The 14,236-nt window shown below is 37.3% G+C and overlaps 2 protein-coding genes across 2 annotated transcripts in view; both read right to left on the reverse strand.

Moving 5' to 3' along the window:
• pdk2b (pyruvate dehydrogenase kinase 2b) overlaps positions 1 to 14,236 on the reverse strand; it is a 228,272-nt gene that overhangs the window by 21,849 nt on the left and 192,187 nt on the right. The gene's annotated exons all lie outside the window — the stretch shown is intronic.
• LOC129455920 (4-galactosyl-N-acetylglucosaminide 3-alpha-L-fucosyltransferase 9-like) lies at positions 637 to 6,888 on the reverse strand. The gene is made up of 2 exons (XM_073858560.1): positions 4,512 to 6,888; positions 637 to 3,000 (listed from the first exon to the last, which is right to left on the reverse strand). The coding sequence occupies exons 1-2, from the start codon at positions 4,585 to 4,587 to the stop codon at positions 1,766 to 1,768; spliced, it is 1,311 nt and encodes a 436-aa protein (XP_073714661.1). The 5' UTR covers positions 4,588 to 6,888; the 3' UTR covers positions 637 to 1,765.

Here is a 14,236-nt window from a genome sequence, read left to right on the forward strand (position 1 = left end):
TTCCAGCACTAAAGAAGCTTTTTGATGATGTTTATTAAAACACAACGTCTATCTTATAGCAAGAATAACCCTTCACACAATGTCTGCGGTTCTTTGCCCATACCAAAATGATTTTAGATAAATATTTGGTGTCTATAACTCATGAAAACCCTCAGGTGTTTATACATTTATGTTTTTAAGGTTGCAATGTTGTATATCTACTACACAGCTTCACAAATCAACAAAAAAAAAAACTTACTGTAGATTTAAATTTATGTTATTTACTGGCAATAGTTTGTTCATTGCTATTTTAAGGCAACTAAAATAGACTACGCCATGACCAACTAAAACCTGATTCCCTATCATTCACCCGACACAATGCGCGACGCAAGCGTCTTTTGCTAGTTTCAACTCACCGCAATTATCATTTTCACGTTTAGAGCCACATTATTTAAATAGCAAATGTATTTGCACCCATGGGCGTTCTGATCTGAAAACGAGGTGTGTAGATGGCCGCCCTACAGCTCATTTCTAAAATTTTTACTTTATTTAGCCCCTTTTAGACTTTAAACACTTTATTATTTAACATATACAACAGCAGAACCGGTTCTGTTCGTGACTTACTAATGCCATAATTTTTACATTTTAATTTGCGAAAACATTATTGTGTCGCTAAAGAGGAGCTCTTTTAAACCAAAGTTAGACTCTGCACTTTAAAAAGTAAACATTAATAAATATTTTTATTCGATAATATTAAAAATGACTTTAACCTGCAACCTTTCACATAATATTCAGGCCAATTTTAGGTCTTAAATAAAGTATTTGATTCAATGAGTTTGACAGAACTATTTGTAATGTATTACAGTGTATTTATCATCTATGGCACACATGATGGCACAAAAGGACAGATGACAAAAAATTGCTTTCAAAATAATTAATCTTTCTTAAGAATTTTCAGTATCTACCATTTTACAGTTCCATTTTTCTCTACAACTTAAAGTACAATTTTTCAAAAAAAAGATAATAAGAAATATTTTTGCCAGGCACTCTCAGAAAAAAAGCTACAAGAAGGTACAAAAGTTGTCACTGGGGCTGTCACGTTTACACTTACATAAGGAAGACGATGAAGACGGGGATACAAAACACTGGAGACTTTGATGATGATGATGGTACATACTAGGACCTATTTAAAAAGTACCGTCCCAGTGACAACTTTTGAATCTTTGTTTCTGAGGGTCAATAATTCACAAGTGTGGTCTATCAATACCAGGTAGAATTTTGACCAAATGTAGAGCAGCTTCATAATAATTTCACTTTGAATATAAGTTGCGCTTTGTTACTTTTGACCCCCTCAGCTTGTAACTCACAGGTGGGTCAAAACTAACTCAACAATACAAGCTTGATTTTTTTGTTTTTATTAAAAATACCTGAATATGGCCTTGTTAATATGTAGCAGCAAACATATTTTGTTCTTTATCTTTGCAAAAAATTACTTTTTTTAAACAACAGTATAATATGAAATTTAAATTAAATTAGCATAATACAATTTCTCAACATAATGCAACAGTACAGTTATGTTTCAATGCAGCAGTTTTTTACATTTATTCAAAATTTGCATAAAAAAAATATATGAAAACACTGCAAATTCAGATTTAAAGGTGGATAATCGGATAACTATGTTAAAGGCTGTTCCATCAAAATAGCTTGTTATGCAAATGTAGTCAGGGCTCTGAGAAAATTGCTTTGTTACTTTCGTCCCACATTTTGCCCATGTTCTCCCCTATCCTCAAACAAAATACCAGCCGGTGAGATTGTTCACTACTCTGTAGTTCTTAAACCTTCTAATATGTTCACAAGACAGACAGGCATGATCACGACCAAATATGCCATTCTTTACGACAAAATTTTCTCTCCATGTAAAGTACTGTTTGTAGAGGTCTTCATTTTGGTCGATGTGTTTCAGATGATCCGCCAGTTCTTTCGGAGAAGGGAAATCATCTACATGTATAAAAGCTCCACTTGGGACGAACTGCTCGTAGTTCTCTCTAGACGGGCCAAGAACCACAGGAACCGTGCCAAGGGTGAGAGGGCTGTATAACTTTTCGGTCATGTAGTCTTTATGAACAGAATTCTCAAATGAAAGGTAGAATTTACAACTAGCCACCGTTTTAGAGTATTCTGTCTTACTAATTTGTTTGTGAAATTGTTTACCGTAGACTTCTACTGTAATATACTTCGATAACTCATTGTAGTATTGTGATCGTTTATAGTGCGCATTGTAGTTGCTTACTATCCAGCAGACTAATTTATCCTTGTGTGGTATTGTGTAATTTTTCTCCTCATCCGTGGCCTGTACCACTGAACCGTAGCCCACTGGAACGTCAGAATCTTGGCGGTAACTTGAAGTCAAATTGAACAGATTATTTAGTTGAGGATATTTCCCTGAATTGGTTGGAGACTCCATATTCCACCAAACCCATTTCTGGAAGATTGGTCGTGGTTCTTTCGGCATATTGGAAAAATCTCCACGAATGTCTCTGTGATGAAACAAAACACCGTGAGCTTGGTTATACAGACTTTTGTCATCTGTTAATCGGCAGCCTTCAATGTTGAAGATCGTACAGGGTCCCAAGCCAAAAGAACTACCAAAAGGCCACATCCAGATTAAAATAAGGGTCTCTGGATCTTTATTTGCTGTAGTCAGAGGTGTTGGCATTGTAGTGGTTGTATTGGTTGTTGGCGTAGTTGTTATGTTATTGTCGTATAGTTGTTTCATCTGCTTTGTGTCCAAGGTGACAGTGCCGTTTTTGTCGACATAAAAGTAGTTCTGTATCTTAAGAGCACTTAAGCACATTTCTGCGCTGATGTTATCTTTCTGGACTTGAACATCAGGGCATTTTAACCAGCTTGTAGTTGGTTTATAATACACACTGAATACTGCAGCAAAACATACCAACAAAAAGACAACGATTGCAATATTCTGGGTTCCTTTGGAGGTAGGTATGGAAGTCATCTTTATGCCTCTTTGGGGGGAAGGAAAATGTTTTAGTTAGTGGCCTCCATAAATGTCAAGAGAAATCTATCTAGATTTGTGTCTGTCTGGTTATTCGAACAGGGGAATGTAAATGTTTATACTTGATAGATGAGTCGAAATAAGTCTGTGCTTACTGTGCATTAAAGGAATAGTCTACTCATTTTCAATATTAAACTATCTTATTACCTTAACTAAGAATTGTTGATACATCCCTCTATCATCTGTGTGCGTGCACGTAAGCGCTGGAGCGCGCTGCGACACTTCGATAGCATTTAGCTTAGCCCCATTCATTCAATGGTACCAAACAGAGATAAAGTTAGAAGTGACCAAACACATCACCCTTTTTCCTATTTAAGACGAGTAGTTATACGAGCAAGTTTGGTGGTACAAAATAAAACGTAGCGCTTTTCTAAGCGGATTTAAAAGAGGAACTATATTTTATGGCGTAATAGCACTTTTGGGAGTACTTCGACTCGCCTGAAAAGTCCGCTCCCCTTCTCACTCTCATAATGGGAGAGGGAGGGTGTTACTGCGCCGAGTCGAAGTACTCCCAAAAGTGCTATTACGCCATAAAATATAGTTCCTCTTTTAAATCCGCTTAGAAAAGCGCCCACCAAACTTGCTCGTATAACTACTCGTCTTAAATAGGAAAAACGTTGATGTGTTTGGTCACTTCTAGCTTTGTCTCTGAATGGTAGCATTGAATGAATGGGGCTAGGCTGGATGCTGTCGGGGTGTCGCGGCGCGCTCCGGCGCTTGCGTGCACGCACACAGATGATGGAGGGATGTGTTAGCAGTTCTTGGTTGGGGTAAGAACATGGTTTGGTGTTGAAAATGAGTAGACTATTCCTTTAACTAATGTTACAACTTCTGTTTTTAAATTTAACTAAGATGAATAAATGCTAGATTCTTTGTTAGCTAACACAATAATTCATGTTTACAAATACTTTATTGTAAAGTGTACTCTTACCCTGCTATATAAAATGTTATAATATGAAATATATTAAAGTTAGATCAGTGGAGCATTTTTATACTTATTTTACAGCATGGCTCACAAGTCTGCGCTTAATATAATATGAATAATTAACATTCTTATTAACAGAAAAAGTCATTGAATTATGATATTTTCCTGTTTCACAGACAAACCCAAACTGTATCATCACATACAGTCATCACATATTTCTCCATAAACAATATCACATTTTATTTTTAAATAATTTATGATGTATAATTTTCATCATAGGCTATTAATCATTTTCAGTTGCTTTTTAAGAAAATATTTAGTACTGAGTATTCAAAATAATGGAAATGAAAAGTGTTACAATAAAATTGAAATTAAATAGCAAAATATTTTTTTTTTCTTCAAATAAAAACAATGCGCACTGCCGCATTATCACAGAAACTGCATAATAATTTTTAGGTTGGCTAAAACCATTCCCTTAGGCCTACTTATTATATGAAATTTGCGAACAACATGAAAAAACTTGGAATAACTTACCTCTGTATGAAAAAATATTTTTATGAGAGAGGCACACCTGAATGTCAGGTGTTTCCAGTAAACCTTCTCCTCCCATATCTGATGTGCTAATAGGGTGCACTGTTGTAACACCTAACACATAGATTTTTTAAAATACAATTTTCTCACACTGGGATTCGACCTTGGGAGACCAATCGCTCTGATTCTCTATAAAAAGGGCCAATGAGAATTGGCGAATGAAATACAAATGAAATCCGGACTCCGCCCGGAGATCCGGGTATAAAACTGATTTCATTCAGTTTTAGTGCCGAGGAGCTGATCTAAAGACCAGCTGGTCAGCAGGAGGTCAGCGTTATGGCATGAGGGACACAACGTCTCGTTCCCTCCCTCAGGGAATAGCGGTTACATACGTAACAAAGACGTTCCCCTTCTGTCACTCACTCGACGTTGTGTCGATGAATGGACACTAGGGGTTCACTATGTAAGATGCTGCAACGCTGAGCAAGTTATCACCTATGCCAAAGAGGAGCTAGCAAGAAATGCGTGCCAGGGGACTTTGAATAGGTCAATAACCATCCAGTGCACAGGAAAAGTGAACCGTACCAAATGGGACAGATAAAGGTTTCCACAAAGGCATGATGCCAGCCCGACACTGGGAGGTCTTGGAGAGACATGCAGAGAACACAACCTACCAACTGGAGGTCTAAGTGAAAAACATTTCCAAAAATAATGGAAACAAACTCAGAGCCAGAGCTACACAGCGTGGAGCTAGCATGGCATAGGGCAAGGGTATAACTCACCCAGGGAAGGCCCAAGGTTTAAGAAAAGGAAACCGAATGGGGAAATATACATCTGGATCGAAAGAGCCTGAACAAAAGACAAATGGAGATGTCCTAAGAGATTACCAGAAAAAGGTCTGCTCTCCGCAAGCTGACCTAGAGAACAACCCCACATTCACCACTAAGGAGGAATTAATGGGATAAAGATTTGTGCGACTAATGAGTGCACCATCCAGGCCCACAGATATTGACTGGGTTAGATGTTCGGAGCAGACACCGCCCGAGACAACACTGTTTATACCTTCAGATTGTAAAATCTTGTAAAGGTGTTAGGAGTAGCCCGACTCGCAGCTCTGCAGATGTCTGAAAAATGGACACTAGGCAGTGCCCACAAGGAAACTACACTCCTAATAAGCCCATTCCCCCAATGGACAGGGCAAATTCTGGGAACGATATGCCAAAGAGATGGCATCAAAGATCCGAGAGCGAGTCCCTTTTTGAAGATAGCATTCCCTTTCTGCTAACCTCCAAAACGGACAAAGAGCTGATCAGAAATGGTAAAATTCTGAATACGGTCCAGGTAGGTGTGGAGCCCACGTACCGGACACAGCAAGAGTTGGGTTATTACTAGGAAAGGCCCTGGATGTTCACTACCTGATCTCGAAAGGGAGTGGTGTGAACCTTGGGCCGGTCAGAGTTTGAGGCACTCGTTGACGGCAGAGAAACTTGCAGATCCCCAACCCTCTTGAGCGTGATCAAGAGGGCTGTCTTCTGAGAGAGGCCACTAAGCTCGACTGATACCAAGGCTCAAAGGGAGGCTTCTGAGGTCCAAAAGGTCATCTGTAAGGTCTGAAGAGTAAGGAATCTGAACTCCAGGTCATGTAGAATACCCGTCCAGTAAGACATGGTTGCCAAAATGGCAGCCACATACACCTTCAAGGGTAGAGGGAGACAAAGACTGTCCAATCTCTCTAGAGAAAGGTGAGCACAAGACACCGGACATCTCTGTGGGTCCTCAGCATGAAAGGAACACCAGGTCACATAAAGACATCATTTTAGGTCATTGAACTGCCAAATAAAGGGGGATCAAGACTATTACATACACCAAAGCCGCCAATAGGTAAGCTAGTCCTTTCGCGACCCGTTCAAAGGCCAGACATAAATTCCAGAGGTCTGGGTGAGGGTGCGGAATCGTTGGTCCTTCCTTAAGGGCACCTGGCCAGGGAGAAGCAGTCGTCAGGAGTGTAAACTCCATGAACTATGAGCAGGTGGACCGGAAAGGGCCACTCTAGCCTTAATACTCCCTCAATAACCAGGAGAGATGTAACAGGTTACTGGGAAAAGACATAAAGCCTTGGGTCAGCTATTAACCCGAGTATTCTACCCTGAGGCAAGTCTCAGACAGAGCATACCACAGTAAACAACGGGAGGTATCCTATGAGGCCATAGAGCCTCATAGAACTAAACCCATCTCAGCTAAACCACCTAGGGGTGGAACCACCAATTCCCACACCACATAACCTGCCATGGAGCAGAACTGCTGCATGGTTAAGGTCACAGATATGAGAAAAAGGTAGAGAGCCGAGTCTCAGCTGGTTCCAGGAAGAAAAAGGTGGTGGGCAATTATTATTAGTAGAGCTTGTTTTGTAATCATTATTCCAAAATAATTGTGTGTATACATTTATGCAAAATCATATTGTCAACGTACTGTTGTTATAAGCAAAAACATTAAAACACAGTTTGTTTGTTTTAAGGGTTGTTATTCTAATAAATTTGGACTACCATGTGGGGTTCCTCAGGGGTCTATTCTTGGACCTTTATTATTTCTTATTTAAATGATTTTTCTTATGTATCATGTACTTTTGCTCCAATAATGTTTGCAGATGATACAACTTCTTTCTCATTTAAATTTTAAAACATTGAGAATGAATGTGAATACTGGTTTAACTCGAGATACCTCAAGTGTCAAGTACAAGATTTCTGGGAATTATTATTGATGAAAATCTGACTTGGAAAGAACAAATTGATTGGGTTGGTGGAAATTAAAAATATATAATATTTATGATTATATTTATTAAACCTCTATTTGTTTATAATTTATTAAAGATGCAGTTTGTATTATTTGCGCCGATAGATGGCGCCAGATCAAACAACAACAATGATGTTGTTTACTGACGCTGTGAAGCAGCGTGGAATTATGGTATTTGTAGTCTTTAACTCAACCGCTGATGGTCATGAATCAGACGAGAACGAGAAATCATGTTGATGGATAAGGTAATCAAGTCTTATAAATGTTGCGTTTGATGACATCGTTTATTTCATTATGTAAGTTTATATGTGATGTTCAAAACGAAATTTTCAGTCATAGATATTATATTAGTCCAAATTCGATGGTTAACACAGCACAGAATTACGTTTTCAACTTGCAATCTACAATGATTTTTCACATTATATATTGACAGTACAAATCTTATTGTAAAGTGTCTTAAAATGACCATTTATATTGCTGTACAATACCTTTGATGTGCATATCGTCCGCGGGAAGACGCGCTGATTACAGTAATGTTGTGATCAATATAATAGCATACGTTTTTTGAAGGGTTACGAATCAAAACAACTCACCCATCGCTTAAAACACAAGCAGGATCAAAATCTCGGTCTAGTTAAATGCTGTCGTGAAGCTCTCCATCCAGATAATGCAACAACAAATTGATCCTCTCTCGTTTTGTTCCAAACTCTTCTTGGGTCGTTTGGTTGGCCCGTACGCTTACAGGAGCTGACACAACCAGTGGCAGACGGTAAAGAGTTATCCATAAGTCCATAAGCAAGTGCGTAGCCCGACAGTGCGTATCGCATAGTTCCGCATTTGTCCACAACACTGGCTGCATCCGAAACCTCAAGGCTGTGAGGACTTGTTGCCTCGCTGCCTCATGAGGACATGACTTCGAACTCGGAGGCCTGAAGGCAGCTCAGAGAAAGGCTTTCCGACGCACTTCAAAGGCAGCGTGTTTGAAATATGAACAGAGAGCGCCTTTGTGATAACTAATCACATATTTGAAAACTACAATACTAATTTCTCGCTAGAAATGCAATTAAAATGTGTAAAAAGTAAAAATATACGTTTATTTACACTAAATTTGTGCTCCAGTAGCTTCCTTGGCCGCCATTTTATTTTTTCGAACTCGACCACTGTTGTCATGTGGGTTATGTCAGTAAAGGCGGTGACAAAGGCTCACGTGGATATTAACGTCATTGACAGGAGACTGCACTGCCCCGTAACAATGTTTTGAATGGAAATTTTCTCACGATTTACAAGTAGTTGAAAACATTACAGATATTGATAGTAATCAGCTGGACAAAATATATAACACTGGCCTAGTGGTTTTTGGACATTTTACTGCAAATATCTTACAAATTGCATCTTTAAGGTGAAGGGAATATATTTCTGCTCAATTTTAATGTTCTGTTCAAATTTAAAGTTCATTCCTATCTGTAATGAGAGCCATCATGGCACCCTCTACTGGCCTGCAGAGGCTTCTCCCATACATCACCCTTAAAGGACAAGTTGGGTATTTTACACTTAAAGCCCTGTTTTCAGATTGTTTATGATGAAATAGAACGGTTTTGACTGAAATTTCGACATATGACGCTGGCCCAAGAATTTTCGGGTGTTTGTGTTTGTGTACAATCCTTCCTAAAATGCATTAAACTTTCGTTTACAAAGACGTGAAACTCACCGAGTGGTCAGGGGTGTTCACTGGTATGCTCACACAAAATTCGCTGCAAAATACGCATTCCAACAGGTTTTATCGTAGTTTTTGCCAACTCCATTGACTTGTATTAGATGTGCTGTGAGGTACGGTATTACTCCGCAGCGGGAACGTTGTTTGTATTCTTGCAATTGGCAAAAGTAGGATTATCGCCACCAACTGGGCTGGAGTGTCTATTATTCAAGCTCTAAGCGGAAGAATGTACGGTTGTGAAGCGTTTGGAAAAAAGGTCCACAAGTTAACAACGAATGCTAAAACAGCTGTTGGAAAGCATCTTTTGCAGCAATTTTTGTGTGAGCATATAAGTGAACAACCCTGACCACTCGGTGAGTTTCACGTCTTTGTAAACGAAAGTTCAATGCATTTCAGGAAGGACTGTTCCAGTGCACCACCAAACCCATTGTAAAGGTAGGAGGTGAAACACAAACACCCAAAAATTCTCAGGGCAGCCGCATATGTCGAAATTTCAGTCAAAACCATTCTATTTCACCATAAACAATCTGAAGACAGGGCTTTAAGTGTAAAATACCGAACTTGTCCTTTAAGACTGATTACCCATCATACCATTTACTAGTGTAGTCTGATCACCACAGCTGTTTGCTATTTGTCATTATCTGGTCTATTTAACCATGCTCACTACTAAAAGACGGCAAAGTATTGTTAGCCTGTTACCAAGCGTGTTATCTTGCCAGTCTGTTCTTTGTCTTTCTGTTTTTTGGCCCGTGCCTGTTTACTGTTTATGATTGTTTGCTGCCTGCCTTGACCTGTGCCTGGATATTTGGATACTGTTTTGGATATGATTTCTCAATGTAAAGCACTTTAAGTAAAAACACCAAGAAAACCTGAGTTATTTAGGTTACAGTAGCTATCCAAACAATATTGAGTATCTAAAGAAAGGTTTTTCCACTGTTTGAGTTCTTGTGTATCTCAAGGTAACGTTAGAGCTTTTGTTATTTTATTTAATTGACTATTGTTGTTAATTATAAGTAATGTCATGAACAGACACAAGAAGAGGCTCTTTCTCTCCATTGGGTCAGAGCTTTTTTATTAAGTAAATATAGGGTGAATTTGGGTAATCTGGGAAATTTGTACAATTTCAATATCTCTAACAAATTAGACTTTTCTGAAATCCCTAAAATGTTTTCTTCCCTACTGAAAAATCCAGCTAAGACCAACATAAGCTGGTAGCTGGTTTAAGGTGGCAGTAGCTGGTGTAAGATGGTCCTCCCAGCCTGGCAAAGCTGGTCAAACTGGTGGGTCAGCTTAAAAAGTGACCAAAACACAGCTAGACCAGCTTGCTATAGCAATACCAAACATGCCACACCTAGTATTTTTTGTGTAAAAAACTGCCGTCAATGTTAATTTCGTAATGTTAATTTAATTTCGTAATGTTCTCGGAAGTCCTTCTGAATCATTCTTTGGGTGTCTTGCGTTATTTTTTTGACAGGCAGGTCGAGTCATTTGTTCATGTGAGCATTCCGGACGGTTAATTAAAAATGCGTTGAGTTCCTGTTTGTACAGTTTATTTCTCCTCTCTTTGTTCTTTACTTGCTTTTCTGAATCTAGTCTGATGCGTCATGTTGGTTTGTTTAATTTCCCTAAACAGATGAGCCTTTGTTGTTATCCGACTGTGCCAGAAATCTTTGCATGAAGGACACGAAGGCACATCAGGATTTAATGTAACATCCCCGGGTAGTTTTATTTTTAATTATCGATATTTCACAATTCCTATGGTTTAGTGTTTTTGGAAATAAGTGCTATCTGATGGAGTGGTTGAAAACGTTGAGTGGTTTTTTGAATGATATCACGATTAAAGTTTTACTAAAAATTAATCTAAAAGATACAAAGCTGTCACTGAGATGGTATATCTGAACCAAATGTATAAATATCTGTACCTAAATGGTGCATATGAGGACACTTTTAAAGGGTACCACCCCAGTGTTTGTACATTTTTCCTATATTAAAGGTTCTCGAGCTGGATAGTTTATAAGAATATAGTTTGTTGTACAAAAGGTTCTTTGTGGAGGAAAGAAAAAGTTTTTTTTTCAGACTAGATAAATGGTTGAGCAAATTTTAAGTCCATATATTTTATTAAGAGGATTACCTAGCTTAACTCAAGCTGATTGAGCCATCTCTACTATTCGGTTGAGCTATGTTATGCCAAAAAAATCCACTAGATGTCAATGTATCAATCAACAGCACTTGTCACAACACATCTTGTTATGTGGATGTCAGAGAGAAAGAAATCACTCCTGCCATGTGAACTGTTCTTGTTGAAATTTTTTAAGGAAAGCATATTTTTTTGACATATAACACTGCAAGAACCCTAACTTTACAAAATTATGTTACTTGGTACCATGAAAAAAACGTTCATATGTTTTTAATAATTTTGCAAAAACATGCTCAACCAAACGGTTGATTTGTCACTTATGGTAAATGTAGAAAAGCTAAGGTAATGTTTTCAAATCATCCATACTATTTGCTGAGAAATATACATTTCTGATCATTCACAGCTATAAATATGACACTATTGTTATTTCTCATTGAATATATTGAGTTATACCACGGGTCTGTTGAATGCTGCATTCTGATTGGCTGAGAAATGTTCTATGGGTGTTGATTATTTTTCTGTAAACCGCACACCTAATTTTTCAAATGTCTTAAAAATAGGCACCAGAGCAATGTTTGTGGTAACCGTGGTATAAGCGGAATAATTGACTCCGGTCCTTTGAATTATTTGAAAATAATGCACACCTGCGGTGTAACGGCACTCCGCTTCGCGTCGTGCCGCATGACCACCTTGGTGTGCATTATTTTCTTACAATTCAATGGCCCGTCGTCAATTATTCCTTACATAATTTTTTTAAGTATGTATTTTTGACACTTCTGGATATTTTTTTAAATAAATATAATGAATTCATATAATTAATATATGGAAATCATAATTACTGATTCATTTTTAAAATGTTTGAAGGATTGTTTTTAATGTTGGCTTACTCTACACAGCATTGCTGGTTAATACCGAGCCCCTAAGGTGACATTGGAGTAAAAAAAAATTAAAGTTTAGTTTCATGTGCTCAGGCGAAGCCATGTGCAGAATTTTTTTTTAAGTTTAGTTTCGCATGCTCACGTGAAACTATCGCGCGTGCACGTGAAACTATCACGTGCTCACTTAAAACTTTCACGAATGAAATTGCATGAAATCGCTTTTAAATAAAATGAATGAGCCTTCCGTTTTCTCCTTTTTCTTTCTCTAGATACTATTCAAATCAAATTATACACATTAACAACATAGGAAAAAATACTCTGATGTTATTATAGCGCCATATTGTCCAGCCATATCAGAGTGACTAACACTAGTATTTGTACACTGTAGAAAAAATCCGTAAAAATTACAATGTTATTGCAGCTGGATTGCCGGTAACTTACCGTAGATTTAAATTTATGTTATTTACATGGCAAGAGTTTGTTCAAAGTTAAATACATTTTATTAAAAAGTCTTTATTTTTACAGAATAAAACTATACAATAACAGCATCATGCAAAGCATTCTGGGAACCAGAAATTATCATCAACCTTTTTCTGTTTTTTGCTTCAAATTTTGTTTCCCATAATGTTTTGCGTAATGCTATTTTTTTAGTTTTACTCTGTAAAAACAAAGACTTGTAAATATTTAGTGTTCATTTAACTTTGAACAAAATGTTGCCAGTAAATAACATAATTTAAATCTACGGTAAGTTACGGGTGGCAACCCAGCTGCAATAACCCTGTAATTTCTACGGAATTTTTTTTACAGTGTACAGAAAATGTTTCCTGTATCACAACAAACACTATGATGCATGAAAGAACCAGAAGCACAAGTTAGAGTTTGATCAGTAACAAGCCACTGGTTCCAAAAAACATACACGGTGGGTTTCATAGTTACAGTAGCTTTATAAAACAAATCAATAATTTTCACCAAGGTGAATGTGGGATTCTTCCCTTAATTACGTTTTAGATGTATACTGTATCAAAGCGCCTAATAAATTTACATGTTGTGCGCTTCTTTTTTGATAAAATACACAAATAGAGTTGCTATACTCACATCTTACAATGGCTTATCATATAATACACATACAATGCAAACATAGACAGAAGCTGAGCTCAAAACTAAAGGAAACAAAACTTAATTTAACAGCAGAGTGCTTACTTTGCTTAAATCCTTTAACTGCCACGTTTAAAATTTTTGTTTGCATTTCTTATCCTTATGTCACTACACACAATGTATTTTTTTCAACACATCCCATAATTTTTTAAATATTGGCCTCTCCCAAATGGTTGCTATGTTACTTAAACAGTCGACATTGTTAAGGGTTTTATGCTGAGTATTTTTGTGTTGTTGACTGGCCTACGCTATGCCCATTTTTGATGCGGCGTTATTCAATATTTTTCTCGTCCTGCTGTAATGTTTTTTCATCTGATCTTTTGTCCCCACCACTTTTCAACACAAACTGACGCCCTGGTGACAAGTGCTGTTGATTGACACATCGACATCAAGTGGATTTTTTTGGCATAACATAACTCAACCAAATAGTAGAGATGGCTCAATCAATCAGTTTAAGTTAATTTAGGTACTCCTCTCAATAAAATATAGGGACTTAAAATTTGCAAATTCATTTTCGCCTTCGACTTTTAGTTTTCGACTTCGACTTTTAGTTTCAAATTTAGACTTTTAGTTTTATACTTTTATTTTACAATCTGACCCGAAAATCCCTCCATAATTTTTTGCCACTTCTGGATATTTTAAAAAAATAAATATAATGAATTCATATAATTAATGTATGGAAATCATAATTACTGATTCATTTTTATAATGTTTGAAGGATTGTTTTTAATGTTGGCTCTACACAGCATTGCTGGTTAATACCGAGCCCCTAAGGTGACATTGGAGTGAAAAAATCTAAAGTTTGGTTTCATGTGCTCACGTGAAGCCTTCATGTGCAGAATTTTTTTTAAGTTTAGTTTCGCATGCTCACGTGAAACTTTCGAGTGCGCACGTAAAACTATCGCGTGCTCACTTAAAACTTTCATGAATTAAATTGCATGAAATCGCTTTTAAATAAAAAGAATGAGTCTTCTGTTTTCTCCTTTTTCTTTCTCTAGATACTATTCAAATCAAATTATACACATTAACAACATAGGAAAAAAATACTCTGATG

Source organism: Misgurnus anguillicaudatus, chromosome 20 (genome assembly GCF_027580225.2).
Source record: "Misgurnus anguillicaudatus chromosome 20, ASM2758022v2, whole genome shotgun sequence".
Lineage (NCBI taxonomy): Eukaryota > Metazoa > Chordata > Actinopteri > Cypriniformes > Cobitidae > Misgurnus > Misgurnus anguillicaudatus.